At 42.7% G+C, this 19,334-nt stretch overlaps 1 protein-coding gene across 1 annotated transcript in view; it reads right to left on the bottom strand.

Annotated features, from left to right (window-relative positions):
- Positions 1–19,334, bottom strand: part of LOC119954733 (A disintegrin and metalloproteinase with thrombospondin motifs 20-like) — a 469,933-nt gene that overhangs the window by 171,359 nt on the left and 279,240 nt on the right. The window contains exons 23-28 of the mRNA XM_038780255.1: positions 17,726–17,845; positions 17,345–17,452; positions 14,022–14,186; positions 10,686–10,979; positions 4,376–4,537; positions 2,777–2,953 (exon numbers count right to left, since the gene is read on the bottom strand). Of these exons, the coding sequence (XP_038636183.1) occupies positions 2,777–2,953; positions 4,376–4,537; positions 10,686–10,979; positions 14,022–14,186; positions 17,345–17,452; positions 17,726–17,845 (1,026 nt within the window). The remainder of the gene's footprint in view (positions 1–2,776; positions 2,954–4,375; positions 4,538–10,685; positions 10,980–14,021; positions 14,187–17,344; positions 17,453–17,725; positions 17,846–19,334) is intronic.

Raw genomic sequence — 19,334 nt, 5'->3', positions numbered from 1 at the left:
GTTATTTTTACATCCGCTCAATAGAATAAAACGTAAAGCAACGGTGCCCTTGTTGAGAATCATTTTCTTAATCTTTTTTACTTGGCCCGAAGTGAGTGAGGAGGGTGTCACATCATTTTCACCGTAAACACACCAAAAACAAGAGCTACAATGACAGAATCTATATCATGTGTGGAAGCAAATAATTAGAAAGGTTGGTCAAAATTATTTTAATGAAAATGGTGTCCTTTCTTGGAGTACTTTGAGCAGATATTTTTGGTTCTTATCTTGATTGAGAGGAGAAAAAGTGTGACTTTTGATGGTTACCCAACTACATCCCCCTTGATTTCAGTTAACTAAAGATTGGCACATACTTCGGCCAAGCTTTTACTGATATTCTTCTCCAGCGTATGAAGGTCGCTACTGCTGCTGCTGCATATTACTAAACTTCTTCCCACATTCAAGGGGAATAAAATAATCTGCCTGAGTCCTGCATGCCCTTTACAATGCTGGCCTATGAATGGGTAATGAGAGGTCAGTTTCAATGCAGCAAACATCTCTGAACCGTCCCAGTGAATTTAAACCGGGCTCTCAATGTCCTTAAAGGGCTCCAACATTCTGATTTCACGATCAAAGTCCAAGCACACGGTGATATCTTCTGCTCACTCTGATGAGGGATGGCAATTGTATTGCTGTGAGGGAAGAGGACTTAAATTGGATATATGAAGAAATAGAGATTAGAAATTAACATTAAACTGACTGACTTAAAGGGATCCTGAACAGGGGTCAGATAGTTATATTCAGGATAAGGGGCAGTCAGGATTTTTTTTTAATTATCTGTTTGGGAAGGAACCGAATCAAAGATTAAGGGTAGAATTTACCACTATTCACACCGGCGGAATATTCCTGTCCCACCAATGGCGCACGGGTTTCCCGGCGACGAGGAGTGGTCAGCGGGAAATCCCATTGACAACAGCGGGAGCAGAAAATCCCACCGCTGCTGAAAAACACATAGCGGGTTGCTCAGTAAAACCCGCCCTAAGTAAACATATTAACCCTTGACTTAAAAATGTAGTCAATTCATTTAGAGAATCGAAGTTTGAGAAATACAGCAAACCTGAAGCATTTTTTAATGCATTTTATTTGGTCATAGTTAAAAGTTAACGACACATTGACCACCAAGATAAAGTTTTGAGTTGTCAGTAAAAGAAACTTTCCGCAACCATAGCACAGAGTGACTTTACCAATGTCACCAATATAAACAAGCCAAATGAATGATTATCCAACTGCTTTCCTGTCATCTGTATAAATAAATATGCAATGCTGGCATTATAACTATATACCTTAAAAGGCAAAATAGGAAAAGAAAAGTTTTGCAACATTTCCAATTAGTTGAATGAAAGGATCAGTTGCCTGTAATCTGTAGAAATCCGAAGCACTGCAGTGTTGAGTGTCGACCCGAAGCACAAAGATATGTTAAAATTTTTCAGAATGTTGCCAACAAATTAAGTATCAAAAGCTGCATCACCACGAAAGTGAATGGAGGTATTTTGCAATTTGTTCTATTGCACCTGGATCAGCATGTTTTGAGGTAATCATCTGTTAAATGCTACAAATAAGTAACTACAATGAAACTCGCAGTCAGCAAGTCATTTCCAATGTAGTTAAAAAGAATAGTCTCTACAGCGCTGGTTTGATTCTCTTCAATTCAATGAATCAAATGCCCTCAAATATCAGGTACTTTTGTACCTGTGATGTTTACAGCTTTCCTCATGTAGTTATACGGGCCACTGCCCATATTGCCTCCGACACTACTGGCGCATCCGCCAACTGTGACTGGGTGACCCCAGCAAGGAACAGGTCCAAAGAATGGATACCAACTCCTTGGTGAACTTAAAGAGTGTTCATCAATAATGAGATAAATACTCATCTTCCATGTGATGTATTTTACATATGTAAGATAATAAAGCTAAGTTACTTTAATAATATTCTGCCATCCACATACAATCTGTATTTGTTATACATTGCATTAGATTCTGAAATGAGAAGAGGGTTTATTACAGCAAATCCCACATCATTTCCATTGTGCAATTTTTGTTCTTCTTGCTTTTTTTGCATACAGACCCTAAAGTATGTCTGTGGATATTAACAGCACCCGTCAAAAAAATAGCATTAAAAAATGTGCATAACAAAGAGTTTCCTCGTTGCATTCATAGTTAAAACAAACATTAAAGATACAGGCTGTACAAAATTACACTATTATACAAATGATCTTGTTTCCATGTGTTGCTGTTTTGATCCATTGCTATTAATAAAGAACTCCCTATACACAAATTTACAAATTATTCACGGTGATTACAGGGTAATCATTAACCAAGTGAAACCGATGGAAAACAAGTTATACAATACCATTATTTTTTCTAGTATAAAAATGCTTTCATTCTACATCTAAAACCAGCCAGCTATTTAGCTCTATAATTAGCCATATGTGGCTATTGATGCCAAATTCTTCAAAGGCTGTTCGTTAACAGGACTTTAATAATGCCTTTTATTCATCATGAAGCACCAATTTAATTCTTGACCTGAAAATGGGACAGCTACATGAACTGTATCCCTGGCAACAGTTTGCCTTCTACCTCCTCCCTTCTCCTCATAAACATTTACTTGTTTGGCTATTGCTTATGTTACATTCAGGAACAAAATTAATTACATCTCGCTGCAACTCAGCACAAATGTACTATGATTTTGAATAGATTCATACAAACACAAGAGAAAAAGAGAAAGAATACTATCGTACCGAAATCCATGGTTCTCGATGCCATGAAACTCCACCAGGGCAAGGATGCATGTTGCACTGTTCCCTATCAGGAGGCTTTTCCAAGATGTCGCAGTTTTGGTCACTCAGTCTTTGCCCATGTGGCAGTTGGCAGATAACCAATCGCGTTCTTGTTCCACCATCGCATGGTTGTGTACACTGCACAGCAATCAGAAACCATAATGAGACCTGGGCATACAATAGGTTAACTGGCAACTGCAGCCAAATGGGATGCGATCGCAAGTATCACAACAGGCTAAACTCATAACATGTAGCCAAGTCTGCATGACCTTTAATACACTTCAATCAGCCATTAGTCCTGGAACTTTATTGGCTCACTACGGGCTTTCTGGTTATAGAATTTTGTTGTGAAGTCAGCAACTTTTTTTAATGCTTGGAAAAAAAATGTTGCAATCACCAAATACCGGCTTTGAGGGAATAATGCAAAAAGATGAATATTAGATTCTGCGGTTCTTTCACACACAACACACATCATCAACGCAAACAACCAAAATCTATACAAGCTCCTTTAAATTTGTAAAACTTTCCAATGGAGGCCTTATCAAACAAATACATTGACAAGAGCCACCCAAGGAGATATTAGGATGTGTAGCGATATCATGGTTTTGTTGTAATTCACTGACTGACCACCAGGAGTCTCACGAGTATACAAGTGAATGTTAGTCAGCTGACCCCCTCAGACTGGCTGGAGGAAGTCAAAGAGAGAGGCTGCTTGTGCATCATTTTACTGTTTTCCATTTGTTCTCTTGTACAGAGTTTCCTCACAGTTAAAGTTAATAAATTGTTTATAGCATTAACTACAAATGTTCTTGTAATAAATCAGGCCATCTGACAAGAACATTACAGGATGGATGACTAAAGGCTTGGTCAAACAGATTCAAGAAGTGTTTTGATGGTTGGGGAAGGAATTCCAGAACTTTTAGGGTCAAGGAATCTGAAGACTACTTCATGATTGTGTAACCCAACCATTTTAAAGCTTTGATCGTCTGAGAAAATCATGGCTCAGACAGATTGGTGCCAGGATATCTGCCTTCATAACTAAGATGGTGTTGTGCGTAGAATCCACTGAAGAGACCATCGATGTCATCAATAGAATAGCAAGCAAGTGAACTGAATAGGAGATTTTTTAGAATAACAAGTGTCCTCGTTGTTTAGCTGTTTAAAAGCAGAAGGCACAAACAAATGTCCACATTATATCAACTGACTGAAGCGTCGGTAAGAACATTTTAGTGATTTCTTAAATGCAGACGTGAATGGGTTTGGGTAGTGAGCAGCCAAACATTACAATTAGTTTGTGGGAGTCAAATCTATGTGGGGGAACATGACTCATTTCTAGTCCATTGCTCCAGCTCCTTGGCCTCAACAACACAAGTACCAAGCACAAGGGCAGAATGAAAGGGTAATATTTAGGATAACCATGTGCCAATTGAGATCAATTGTACTGTTCATGAAAAGTCACACTCAAAAAACTTAAACTGTAAATAAATAGTACTTTGACACAGAACTGAAAGGATTTGGTGTAAATTCTAGAAAATGCAATTCAATTCTCAGAATATGTACCTCGCCCCAGTTCCCGTAATTCCAATGAGGACAGGTTCCAGCGTCGCAATGCCTGGTCTCTGCAGGTTTTGCTCTCTCGTCACAGTAGTTGGCTGTGCGTCCTTCTGCATCTTGGCAGACAACCACTCGACGCTGAAATCCACCTGTGCAAGTGCTAGAGCACTAAAATATTGTTTGTCAATAAGTATCTCTGGAAAACCATTTAAGTTTAGGGTTTTAAGTCAATGGCTGAGTTCTCTGACAGCATAGAATCATGGAATTACAGTGCAGAAGGAGGCCATTCGGCCCATCGGGTCTGCAGCCCTTGAAAGAGCACCCTACATAAGCCCACACCTCCACCCTATCCCCACAACCCAGTAACCTATCGAAGCTTTTTGGACACTATGGGCAATTTAGCATGGCCAATCCACCTAACCTGCACATCTTTGGGCTGTGGGAGGAAACCGGAGCACCCGAAGGAAACGACACAGACACGGGGAGAATGTGCAGACTCCGCACAGTCAGTGATCCAAGCAGGGGATCGAACCAGGGACCCTAGAGCTGTGAAGCAACTGTGCTAACCACTGTGCTTCCGTGCTATCCGTTGCGGGGGGGGGGGGGGGGGGGGGGGGGGGGGGGTAGGATTAGGATCAGGTGAATTCTTACTCCAAATAGACTTAAGATTCCTGACCTGATCGTAGACATTGTAAAACAATTAGTATGTTATTTTTATGTTTTCGGCAGATAGAGCGAACACAAATCGGCCGATCTGTGCATCATGGAAATGTGGCATACTCTATCCATGATTTCCCACTCAAAAACTAACAGTACACCTCCCACTTCTGGATATTTGGAATGGCAGTGGGGCTTCTCACCATTAGTATGAACTTAAGGAATTATCCTCTCATGGAAACACATATGGAGATATTTTCTGTTACTCAGTATTGTTGATTCATTATAAAGTGGTTTTGAAGAGCAAATATTGAATATGCTTTATCGTCCTTACAAACTCTTTAGTCAACTAGTTAATGCATGGCAAATTGGGAAAAGGACAGGGCAGCATGGTGGCACAATGGTTAGCACTGCTTCCTACGGTGCTGAGGACCCGGGTTTGAATCCCGGCCCTGGGTCACTGTCCGTGCGGAGTTTGCACATTCTCCCCTTGTCTACGTTGGTTTCATTCCCACAACACAAAGATGTGCAGGTTAGGTGGATTGGACACACTAAATTGCCCTTTAGTTGGAGAAAAATAATTGAGTATTGTGAATTTGTAAAATAAAAAATTGGGAAACAGATTGACAACAAGAACTACTACACAATGCCTAGGAGAAGGAGTAGACAATTCAACCCCTCGTGCCTGCTCCACCATTCAACACGATCATGGTTGACCTGATTTCGGCCTCATCTCCACCTTCCGACCTGTTCCCCATAACTTTTCATCCCGCTACTCATTAAAAACCTATAATTTGTTAAATTAGTTTAGTTTTCCAACATCCATTGCACTCTGGGGTACGGAATTCCACTGATTCACAGCCCTTCGAATGAAGTAAATCCTCCTTATTTCTGTTTTAAATCTACCTTCCTAAAACTATGGCCTCTCAGTTTACAATGTCCAACAAGAGGAAACATCCACTCCATGTCTACCCTGTCAATCCCCTCGAGTATCTTATGTACCCCAAATACATCTCCTCTTATGCTCCTGAACTCCAGCGAGTATAAACTGCTCAATCTCTCTTCATAAGACAAATACTTCAACCCTGGAATCAATCTAGTGAACCTTCTTTGAACTGCCTCTAATGCATTTACATCCTTTCTCAAAAGGGGATCAAAACTGTGTGCACTACCCCAGATGTTGTCTCACCAATGCACTTTACAACTACAACAGCACTTCGCTACCTTGTGGGGCAGCACGGTAGCATTGTGGTTAGCACAATTGCTTCACAGCTCCAGGGTGTCAGGTTTGATCCCCGACTGGGTCACTGTCTGTGCAGAGTCTGCACACCCTCCCAGTGTGTGCGTGGGTTTCCTCCGGGTGCTCCGGTTTCCTCCCACAGTCCAAAGATGTGCAGGTTAGGTGGATTGGCCATAGTAAATTGCCCTTAGTATTGGTTGAGTGGGGTTACTGGGTTATGGGGATAGGGTGGTGTGGGCTTGGGTAGGGTGCTCTTTCCAAGAGCCGGTGCAGACTCGATGGGCCGAATGGCCTCCTTCTGCACTGTAAATTCAATGAAATACTCTATTCCATTAGCAATGAATGCCAAAAGTCGATTTGCCTTCCTTACTACCTTCTGCACCTGCAAACTAACTTTCTGCAATTCATGCACAGGGACATCTAGATCCCTCTGCACTGAAGCATTTTGAAGTTCCTCTCTATTTAGATAAAAAGTTGACCTTTTTATTCCAGCAACCAAAATGGATAATATCACACTTATCCACATTAAATTCCATCTGCCAAACCAATGGGTATTTCCCCATTACAACTTGCTTTCCCCCCTGTTTAAGTGCTGTCTACAAATTTGGCTATGGTATATTCTATACCTGCATTCAAGTCATTAATACTTTGGGACTGAGGACTGAACCCTGTGGCACACCACTGGGTACAGCTTATCAATAGAAAAAGACCCATTCATCCCCACTCTTTTCTTTCTAAGTCTACAGGACCCCGATTATCCACTTTGCTTGTTACATCTTCGAAGAACTCCAGAAAGTTAGTCAAACATGATTTACCCTTCATAAAACCATGCTGACTCTGATGGATGGTGTTTTAACTTTCCAAATGTCCCATTACTACTTTCTTAATAATGAATTCCAACAGTTTCCCAACAACAGGCGAATAGTTTCCGACTTTCTGACTTTTTCCGGTTTGAACAGGGACATTACATCACCCTTTTTGCAATGCACTGGGGCCTTTCCAGAATCCAAGGAATTTTGGAATAATATAACTAATGCCGCCATTATCTCTGCTGCCACTTCCTTTAAGACCCGAAGATGTTGGCCACCAGGCCATGGGGTCTAGTCGGCCCTTAATCCCGATAGCTTGCTCACTACTTTTCCCTAGCGATGGTGATTATCTTAAGTTCCTCATTTTCCAAAACATCTCCATTTCCTGTTAACATTGAGATGGTTCTAGTGTCCTCCATCATGAAAACCGAGGCACATATTGATTTAGTGTCTCTGCCATTTCTGTGTTCCCTATTATTAACTCCCCAGTCTCGTCCTCTAAGGGACCAACATTGACTTTAGCTATTCCCTTCCTTTCTATATACTTATTACAGAATCTTTTACTAATTGTTCTTATATTTTTCGCTAAATTTTTCAGAATTTTCCTTTGCTCTTTATATTCGACTTTTAGTAACCCTCTGTGGGACTTCAAAGGTTTCCCAATCCCCCAGCATTCCTTAATTTTTGCCCGACGTTATCCTTAACCTCCTTTCTTAGTCATGGATACATTTTCCCCCTCTTACAATCTTTCTTCCTCTCTGGAATATATTTTAGTTGGGAGTAAATGAATATATCCTTAAATGTGTGCCACTGTTCATCAACTGTCCTACTTTTAGACTTTCTGCCCAGTTCACGATGGCCAAGTCTGTTACTCAGGCCTATATAATTTCCTTGGTGTAACACCGGAACACTGGTGTGAGACTCAAGTTTATTGCCCTCAAGCTGAATTTGAAATTCAAGCATGCAATAATCATTCTTGCCGAGAGAATCCTTTACTACAAGATCATTATTTTTAAAATTCAATTTTTATCCAATGAAGAGGCAATTTCGTGTGGCCAATTCACCTACGCTACACATCTTTGGGTGGTGCGGGGAGACCTACACAGACACGAGGAAAATGTGCAAACTCCACACAGACAGTGACCCAGGGCCGGGATTGAACCTGGGTCATCGGCGTCGTGATGCTGCAGTGTTAACCACTGCGCCACCATGCTGTCCTACAAGATCATTAATAAATCCCATCTCATTACACAATACTAAATCCAAAACAGCACCTGCTCCCTAGTTGGTCTGACAACGTATTGCTTCAGGAAACAATCTCTATTACACTCTATGAACTCTCCCTCAAGACTACCCTTGCCAATTTCATTAACCCATTCTATATGCATATTAAAATCACTCACGATTATTGTTGTACCTTTCTTACAAGCCCTCAGTACTACCTGGTTTATACTGTAGAACTATTATTAGGGATTTATAGATTACTCCCACCCAGGGACTTCTTTCCCTTGCTATTTCTTATTTCTACCCAGAGTGACTCTGCATCTTGATCTCCTGTGCCTATATAATTTCTCACTACACCACTGATCCATTCCTTTACTAATAAAAGTTACTCTACCCCCTTTTCATTTCTGTCTAATCTTCTGAAATACTGAGTATCTTTGGATATTCAACTCTCAGACCTGGTCTCCTTGTAACCATGTCTCAGTAATAACTACTAAACCATACTCCACTGTCTCTATTTGCGCTGCTAACGCATTCATTTTATTTTAAATGTTATGTGCATTTAAGTTTGTCCTATTATTAATTTTCCCTACTCTTCTATGATTCCCTCATATAATATGGCGTCCGCATGTTCTGTCCCTTCTTTTACTTTCTGGTAACAATTAGCCTTATCATTAACCTGCACTCTTACCTTCTCCTTACACTTTGATTTTAAAAATCTCCACGCAACTGATGCCACCCCACCCACTATTTAGTTTAAAGTCCAAGTTACAGACCGCCCAAATAGAAAAACTCTCTCTTTCCCCAGTAATGGTGCCAATGTCCCATGAACTCAACCCATTTCTCCCACACCAATCTTTGAGCATGCATTTACCTCTTTAATCGTATTGACCCTGTGCCAAATAGCTCGTGACTCAGTTAGTAATCTGGAGATTATTATCTTTGTGGTTCTGTGTTTTGGCGGCAGGGTGCCACAGTGGTTAGCACTGCTGCCTCACAGCTCCAGGGTCCCCGGTTCAATTCTGGCCTCGGGTGACTGTGCGGAGTTTGCACTTTCTCCCCGTGTCTGCGTGGGTTTCCTCTGGGTGCTCTGGTTGCCTCCCACAGTCCTAAGATGTGCAGGGTAGGGAGATTGGCCAGGCTAAATTGACCCTCAGTGTCCAAAAGATTTGGTGGGGTTACTGGGTTACAGGGATAGGATGGATGTGTGGGCTTAAGTTGGGTGCTCTTTCCAAGGGCCGGTGCAGACTCGATGGTCCGAATGGCCTCCTTCTGCACTGTAAATTCTAGGATCTAAATAGTGCTTTTAAAATAGTAAAACATCTAAGGCACTTCATAGAAGTTGAAATCAAGAGAGATATTAGGGACAGGTGGCCAAATGCCTAGTCCCAGAGCTGTGAATGAAATATTCAGGATAGGTCAAGGATGCTCAGAAAAGGTCCAAAATCCTTCCAACCGTTTTCATTTTCTATGACTCTATCTCTAGGCAGAGGTCAGCTTGTATAAACTTATCCAACACTGGATATTGTGAATGAAAAAGCAGTGCCTGACAATTTCTGTGCACACCCAGTTTTGGAGATGACTTTATAATTTGAGAACTCATGATCATTTGCTTCTTGCAGCACTGTGTTTACATTGAAACAGGAATAGGCTATTCAGCTTCCTGAGCCTGTTCCGCCATTAATTAGATCATAGCTGATCTGGATCTTATTTTTAAATAAATTTAGAGTACCCAATTCATTTTTTCCAATTAAGGGGCAATTTAGCGTGGCCAATCTACCTATGCTGCACATCTTTGGGCTGTGGAGGCTAAACCAACGCAAACACGGGGAGAATGTGCAAGCTCCACACGGTCAGTGACCCAGAGCCGGGATCGAACCTGGACCTCGGCACCATCATCATAGAATTTACAGAATTTACAGTGCAGAAGGAGGCCATTCAGCCCATCGAGTCTGCCCCGGCTCTTGGAAAGAGCACCCTACCCAAGGTTAACACCTCCACCCTATCCCCATAACCCAGTAACCCCACCCAACACTAAGGGCAATTTATCATGGCCAATCCACCTAACCCGCACATCTTTGGACTGTGGGAGGAAACCGGAGCACCCGGAGAAAACCCACGCACACACGGGGAGGGTGTGCAGACTCCGCACACACCATGAGGCAGCAGTGCTAACCACTGTGCCACCGCGCTGCCCTGCTGATCTGTACCTTAACTCTGTTTTTCACTTTGCTTTCGTAACCCTAATGGCCTTCCCTGATAAAAAATCTATCAATCTCAGTTTTAAAATTTCATTTTTTTTTCACAGAGGGCCTTCTTGAAAAAACAAAGAACTGATGATCGACTCGGTTCAACAAAGTGCCTTTTAGTTATGCACATCACTTACTGCTCCCCAAGGTCCTGTCCTCCACTGACTTCCCCTTGATGGGCTGTTCCACATATTCTGACTGGTCACATCCTGGGAGGGATAGTCCACATGGGGCTGTGGATAGTCATGCTGTGGGAAGTGTGCAGGGTAATCGTGTTGGTGATATATCCGGGGGCACGGGGGCATACTGCATTCTTGTTCCTGAGGTGGCCTCTCCATGGCACTGCAATCACTCTCTTCTGTGATTTGATGGTGGTAGCTTGTGCAGACAACCTGACGGGTTATCCTCCCAGAACCACAGCTGGCAGAACACTGCAGGTAAATGGAAGAAAGAAGCAATGATCAACGTCAGTGCATTAACAAAGAAAGCTGAGCTCCCATATTGTGTGAATGTTATGATCTGCAATGCACTGCATGGATGATGGAATCATATTCTTTAGTAATTTTCACAGAATCACACACAGAAAGTGCCCATTCTGTGGACTCCACAGCAGCCACCTCCAATTCCATCTCTTTGTTTTTTTAACATATATTACCTATTCCTTACTCTCATGTACTTGTCTAGTTTCCATTTGAAAATATCGAACCCACCTTCAACCATGCTCTAACTACTCTGAGTGAAGAAACAAATCCTCATTTCCACATTGAGTTGGTTCATAATTATCTTTATTTATGGCCCCCTGAATGGGGGTGAAGGCGGATATTCTCTCCTTTCCCTCATTAATAGACTCCCGGAGTTCTGCGTGGGTGGAGGTCATCCGACTCCGTCCAGAGCTTCGGTCTGGTTGGGCGACCTCCTGGAATTTTGCAGTTGGGGAATCTCAAATACACTGTCAAGGGGTCAATTGAGGGGTTCTTCCCAAGGTGGCAGCCATTCCTTTCCTTTTTTTAAAAGTTAGTTACCGTCAGTTGTTTGGGGGGGGGGGGTGAGTTTGTTTATGTTTGGGTGGGTAGGTTTTCTTGGATATGATCCATACAGTTGGTTGTGTTTCTTTTATTGTGTAAATTCTAACATCTGTGTTTTTATGGTTATATTGTTAGTGTTAAAAATGAAAAAATTGTTAATAAAAAGACATATTTTTACATTTATGGCCCCTGGATTTGGATTCTCTCATAAGTAGTAAAAGTCTCAGACTCTATCCTGTCCAACCCATTCATAATTTTTCCGTCCTGTATTAGGACTCTACCATGCCCTTCTTTCTTAAAAGCAAAAGCCCCAACACGTTTAATCTGTCCCAATAGCTGTAATCGTTTAGTTCTGGTAAACATTCTTGTAGATCCTTTTTGCACTTTACCCATGGCTTTGATGTCTTTTTTATAGGATGTAGGCCAGAACTGTGCATAGTATACCCAGTAAAGTCTGACCAGGGTCCGCAACAGGTCTAACATAGATTTACTAGTTTTTAAATCTATAACCCTTTAAATAAATCTCAGTGGTTTGTCCGCTTTTTGTTTCTTTATGACTTTGTTTTACCCCTTTTACTTTCTTAGTTCCTGAGATACAGGTGATGTTTTTGTTTTATTCGTAAGCAGTACATCAGCTCACATTAATTTATGTTAAAGTTTATTTGCCACTTAACTGCAAATTCTCTAATGTCCCTTCATATTATGCTGCATTCTTCTTCAATGTTAGCTCTGATCCCCAGTTTATTGGTATCATCTGCAAATTTTGATATTGAGCTGCTTATCCCTAAATCCAAAACACTAGTGTAAATTTGAATAACTGTGAACACCACGTTCTATTTCTTTACAAACTACCCTTTACCCTGATTCTCCACTTTCTATTTCTTTGGCTGGTTCTGCCATCTGTTCAATTCTTTGTCCGTTGACTTCACATGCCTTAAGCTTTATCCCGATTTTGCCCAAGGCCCTTTTAAATACAAGAATCCAGCATTATCTGTGTCTACTTTTTCTGTTACCTCTTCAAATAATTCTACTGGTTAGTTAAGGATGAGTTTTGGAATAATATATTGACTTTTTTTAATATCATGTTTTTATCTCTATGGTATTGTCACTGGGCTAGTAATCCATAGACCAAGCAAACCATTCTGGGGATCTGGGTTCAAATCCTGCCACGACAGATGTTGAAATTTGAATTCAATAAAAATCTGCAATCAAAATCCCAGTGGTGACCATGAACGGTCCTGTTTCACAAATGTCCTTTAGGGAAGGCAATCTGCCATCCTTACCTGTTCTGGTCCACATGTGATTCGAGACCCACAGGAATGTGGTTGACTCTTGAAATGGCCTAGCAAGCCACTCAGTTCAAGGGCAATTAGGGATGGCCAACAAATGCTGGCCCAGCCAGCACATCCCATGTAAGAATTTTTTAAAAGAATAGCTTCCAGCACTTTTCCAATCACTGATGTAAAGTTGATTGGTGTATCGTTCCCAAGTTTTATTCCAGCTCAGTTCTTACATACAGAAGGAAAAGGGCTTTGGATATCTACTTGAAATGTGTAGAGCTATGTGGACAGAATGGGAGAAGTGGGACTAATTGGTATCTCTTCCAAAGATCCGGCTGAGCTAGCGGGATGGACCAAATAACATCCTCCTATGCTTAAGATTCTACACTAAACCATACACAGAAGTTCGCAGGTCCGATTCTTCATCTAGGCCGAGTTAACGGAAATCTTTAGAGTACTACAAATGGCCTCAATGCCATTAAGCCAGAAAAAGTAGCATTAACTCAGGGTTTTTGCTCCTGAAAACTGCCCAGAAACCGCTGCCACTGCATATGCCCATTCTGTCTGGCTGTAACTGTGCTCGTTTGTGATGCCTTCCAAAGTAATGTAGCCAGCTGTTGCCGTCTCCAAGCCTCAGTAATAGAGAATGACCATTTGAGCAGAAGGTAAAGGAAACAAAAGCCCGGCAACATTAATTTTAGCACATTCAGGAGCAGGAAAGAAAAGGGATGTTTGGAGGCAATGGGAAAAGAAATTAGCACAACCATTCACATATATTGTCCTGAATGAAAGCAGGTTAATAGATTTCCCAGTGAAGGTGGCCAGGAGTTGGCACCTAAAATCAGAAATGTTTTACTGCTGAAAATAGCCTTTCCATCCTCTTCCTGACGTGTCCTGAGGTTCCTCTATAACCATTAAACTCTTGAGGAAAGGACAGTGATTGTGTAATCTCCAGCCAAGAAAATGGTGTCAACGACAGGGCGATAATATTGTTGGCCCCATCCCCTCACCAGAACTCTAGTGAAACCTCCCCAATGGGAATGTGGAATAGTACCTTTAATTGTCACGGTTATATATATATATGTGTCGATGCTTTGACCTGCCTGTAATAAAATGTCACGCAGGCTTTCCAATAATGTTCTCGAATGTCATAAGCTGGATCACTTACAGATGACCACTCCCCAGCATGCCATTGTCCACAGGGACTGAAGCACATCGACGCCTCAGGAGGGCGGGGCAAGTGAGCACAGAACGATTCATCGGCAATGCCACCCTGAGCATCTCTGCAGCTGACGTAGCGAGCACGCACTCCTTTCCCACAGGTAACAGAACACTGGAAGAACAATGGGTTTCCAAAGTTCAAGAAACAAATCATTGTAGCCTTAAAGTTACTTTTAAAATTTTGAGACATGAGGGAAATACAAAAAAAAGGCTACATCTTAAATGAGTGCATTTACATTGGCTAGGACTCATGGCAAGGGCCTCATAAACTTTACAAGAACTCATAAATGTCACCGACAATATGTCTCCTCGATGTTTGCATGAACAGTAATATATAATTATGCTGAAATACAGAATTAAATAAATCTAGAAAAACCTAATCATTTTTTAAAGCGGCATTTCAATGTAATTGACATCTAATCTGCTTGTTAGAACATAGAATGCCAATAGTAGAGAAGGAGGCCATTCAGCCTATCACGTCCATGCCGACCATCAGAAAGAGCACTCCACCGAGGCACACAACCCTGTTCCATCCCTGTAACCCCACCTAACCTTTCGGACAGTAAGGGTCAATTAGCTCACTCGGCTAAATCGCTGGCTTTTAAAGCAGACCAAGCAGGCCAGCAGCACGGTTCGATTCCCGTACCAGCCTCCCCGGACAGGCGCCGGAATGTGGCGACTAGGGGCTTTTCACAGTAACTTCATTGAAGCCTACTTGTGACAATAAGCAATTTTCATTTCATAGCCAATCCACCTAATCTGCACACCTTTAGACTGTGAGAGGAAACCAGAGCTCCAGGAGGAAAGTCACACAGACACGGGGAGAAAGTGCAAACTCCACACAGTCACTCGAGGTCTATATTGAACTTGGGTCCCTGGCGCTGTGAGGCAGCAGTGCTCACCACTGCACCACAGTAACATTGCTGAATTTACATTATGCCAGCTGGATCTCCACTGGGCATGCAGATCATACTGGAAGATTGTTAAGGAGTTAATGAGAGACAACAGAGTAAGTTGCATGAGTCACCTTTCTGCTACCTCTGGACAGGAGGCTGCAGTGACATGCAAATTTCCTGGAAGGAACTTTTGATGCCATAGAAGGGCTACCAAAACCTTAGCAGTACTTACCCCGTTCTCTGTGCAGTAGGTTCTCCGCCATCCACCATCGGTAGCGGAGTTCCCAATGCTGTGGAGAATCTTGTATCGGGCACAAAACGGCATTGATGTCCATCGCAATGCTCCGGTCCTCCGCTGGTGCCAGCATGGAGGTTCACACCCTGCACCAGTAGGATGAAGCAAATGGGTCACTTGAATCCATTTGCATCATTTTACTGGGCTGGACCCCCGATTCTCTACGCCTCCGTAATGCTCCGGCCCTCTGCACCGGAATTCACCCAGGCATGGATTAGTTATTATTTGAGAGTGTGACTCTTGTCATGTGAGAGTACCTTTAAGAAATGGGTGTTTATAAATGGGTGTGTATATAAATATCTGTAGTGAGAGTACCTTTAAGAAATGGGTGTTTATAAATGGATGTGTATATAAATATCTGTAGAGAGTACCTTTAAGAAATGGGTGTTTACTACTGCAGTGATGTCAGAGAGTGGGTGGAGCTGGGCTGTCTGTCAGATTTTTACTTTCGGTTTTGAGCAGGCTGCAGGGTGTCTTTTAGTTTCGTTTTCAGTGTGGGAGCTGAAGCCAGACAGAGCAGCTGTACTGTTGATCTCTCTGCCATGAAAAGACTATCTCTTGATCATTTGGTGAATTCAGAATTATAAATATTTTCAGTAGTGACTTTAACCTATGTGCTTCTGATAAAGGTTTTGTTTTTAAGTCGTATGGATGTTAAAAAGAAAACCTTAAAGGTTTACTCAGTAGGTTGTAGTCTTTGGGGGTTGTATTTGAATATATGGTTGCTAAGATATTCACTCTATGTTTTAAAAAGGTTAACTTGAGTTCATAGAATAAACATTGTTTTGCTTTAAAAAATACTTTTCCATTTCTGCTGTACCACACCTGTAGAAGGGGCCGTGTGCTCCCCATACCACAATCTATTAAAATTTGTGGGTCAGGTGAACTCCATGATAAACTTTGGGGTTCTCTAATCCCTGGCCCATAACACTCTGACCTGGGGACCTTGTGGTGGGCCAAAGGGCTAAATATTTAACGTAGATGCTCTCAAGGTCCATCGAAGGGCCCCTTCTCATTGAAAGTCCTGCACACTCCACCTCCAGATACACCCCATCATGCGCCTCCTCCACAAGAGACCCCCATCCGATCTGACACCCGACTACCCCATCAGACTTCTCCCCATTGGACCCACAACCAGAGACCCTCTCTCAGACCTCCCACCAGATTCACCCCCCCCCCCCAGAGATTCCCACACCATCAGAGAAACCTACCCCATCTCAGAGGCACACACCCATATCAGAGATCCCACCTACAATCAGTCACCCCTGCCAGGAAGCTAGAGCAGTCCAGGAAACAAACAGTGAAGAATCACTGCTTTTTCACCCATCTGTCTGCAGCCTCAGATAGAGGTGTATAAAGCAGCAACTGTGACTTCATAGAAATCCAAAACCACTTCAAAAGACTTTCACCACCTATCAGAGCCTTTGATTGCCAGGTGTTTATTCATTTTCAAAGACAAAAGGTTTTCAGTGGGCTGAAAACGGCAGGCTAATAGCTTCCAGAGAGCCACGTATCTGGATTGTTTATTTTTGTTTATCTTCATGATTGAATGCATCTACTTTGAACCTAACCTCAATGTTTATAAACATCTTGGAGCTAGGTGCTTTCACTAACTCTTTTCTCAGCAGAAAGCACTTAACTGCTTTTGATGTGGTCAGGAACTGTCAATTTTAGCTGGCTGTGTATGAACATTGAGGTTATAATGTAAAGCACATTTTCAGAGGCATACACAATTGATATATATTTTTATAGTAATTTGATGTGCTGGAGAGTAACACACTGGCTCCCTCATCACCAGCACAATCAGCCTGCGGTCCATCCCTGCATTTAACTTTCAGAGAATGCTTACCTTGGGTATACGGCAACATACATTTATCCTAGTTATCATCACTCACTTTCTGCCCATAGATAGGGATGAATGCAGACATAAGCTAACAACAGCACACAGTCAATACTGCACCAGACATGTTCAACTTTTTATCTTTTACCCCAGGGGACACTGCAGAACATGAGTTCTTTGATCCTGAATTTTCTGCCACTTGGAAAGAGACAGTTTCTTGTGAAAATAGAGTCACTTACAGTAGTCCATGATCCAAATCTCCACTGGGTCATCATCCCTCTCTGATTGGTGGGACTTTCGGTCGTGACCATCTTTGGTAGTTCTAAACAAGGAGGCATCTCACAGTCCTGGGTTGAAATTTATCAAAAATAAAAACAATTCAATCCGTACAGTGCGGAATGTAAATTGGGGGTTTCAGTAAGGGAGGGCCCGGGGGTGGGGGGTTGGGGTAGGTGATCCACGATGCCAGATTTATACCCATGTGATTAGCTGAAACTTATTCCATTGTTATATTAGCAAAACCTTCAAGGCAGGAATCTCAATGATTTATTTTAGAATATCTATTGCTTGTTTTAACATAATTTATTATAATGAAGGGGAAGAAAGTATTTTCTCTTTACCTGGCTATCCCTTGGACGGGTTGCAGCATTGCATCCTCTGTCATCTATAACTGCACCGTAGGACCCTGCTACACACCTCACTGCACGCATTTGATATCCATGTCCACAGGTAACAGTGCACTAGTAAAAACCAGCAGGATAGAACGTTAGTCGTTTTTCAATGAAAATACATTCAAGGAAAAACTATTTTTTTTCTCTCAGATGTATGAGAACAAAATAACTTACAAATAACATATGGCACCGCCTTGCCAAGTTATCTGGAACCAAACACTTCTATCCCTCCCAGTTCCACCAATAAGCCAGTCAGGTTCGTAGGTCACAAACTGCTGAAGAGAATTGTACAACTGCTACACTGACATATAAGATCCAGTCACCAAGAGGTTTCCTTTGTTCCAATCCTTCATCTGCAAGAGTGCCATCTTGGAGCTACTTTATCACAGCAGCGGCCCAGCCTCACTCTCTGCTGCCAAGGAGAATAATCACTTCATCCTTAACGCGACTAGGGGCTTTTCACAGTAACTTCATTTGAAGCCTACTCGTGACAATAAGTGATTTCTTCTTCTTCTTCTTCTAACAGGGCCGGGATTCTCCAAGTCCGCTGCACCGAAATCGCACTCGGTGCGGGGGCGGAGAATGGGGTCTCAGACCCGCGGCACCAGGACCCGATTCTCCGCGGACAGGAAAATGCGCCGGGTTCTCGCCGAGTTCCGCAAGCGTGGTTCCAACCTGGTTCCACCCGGTAGGAGCTCGGACTCGAGGCCGTGCTGGCTGCCCTGGTGGAGGGGTGGGGGGAATCAGACTCCGGGGGGGGGCCTCCACAACGGACAGGCCCGCAATCAGGGGTTACCAATCGGCCGCCACGATCCGGTGTGGGCCGATCTTTTTCCACGCTGGCCCACTGTGTGCCTTCGCAATATCGTGCAGTTGCAGGCGCATGCGTGGACCCGCGGCCGGAAGTGCAGGGCCCCATATTTGCAGCAGGAGCTGCGCGGCGCATGCTGGGGCCCTGATATCCCTGTTAAAACCGGAGAATAACTCCGTACTGTTTGAAAAAGTCTGGAGTGATTCGCGCCCATTTTCTGGCGGGCGTGGAGACGTAGCCCCATTTCCGGAGAATCCCGGCCCAGATGCGTGCACATTTGAGCTCTCCTTGTGAGGAATGCAGGAATTTCAGACCTATTGTATTCTATGTATTTGGTGAAGTAAGAGTTAGAAGCCTTGGTGAGTGTGTGTATTACTTTTTTTTTTTTAGAGTTACAAAACTCGCTTTTATTTCTCAAGCTATTGCGAGGACTTTCGATATTCCCATTCGGACACCAAAAGTCCCGATTTAATGATAATACAGATAGTTATACCTCAATATATGATTGCGAAATTAGCATATACCAATCATTTGTTAAGAGTTATCTATGTCCAATTATGACTGTCGATTAAGGTTACATCATGCCGAACTGACAGAGAAATTTCGGCTAGCCGGGGGGAACGAGCTACGGTACCTGCAGCTCAAAAACGTCTTACGAAAGGAGACAAGGACGTACCCACAACCGCCACGACAGACACTACTGGAAGACCTACTGGACGCAAGTATCCTAGAGAAAGGGAACTGTAG

This window comes from Scyliorhinus canicula, chromosome 20, assembly GCF_902713615.1.
Source record: "Scyliorhinus canicula chromosome 20, sScyCan1.1, whole genome shotgun sequence".
In the NCBI taxonomy this organism is placed as follows: domain Eukaryota; kingdom Metazoa; phylum Chordata; class Chondrichthyes; order Carcharhiniformes; family Scyliorhinidae; genus Scyliorhinus; species Scyliorhinus canicula.
The sequence above is the reverse complement of the archived record's forward strand: the minus strand, read 5'-3'. Positions and strand labels throughout refer to the sequence as shown.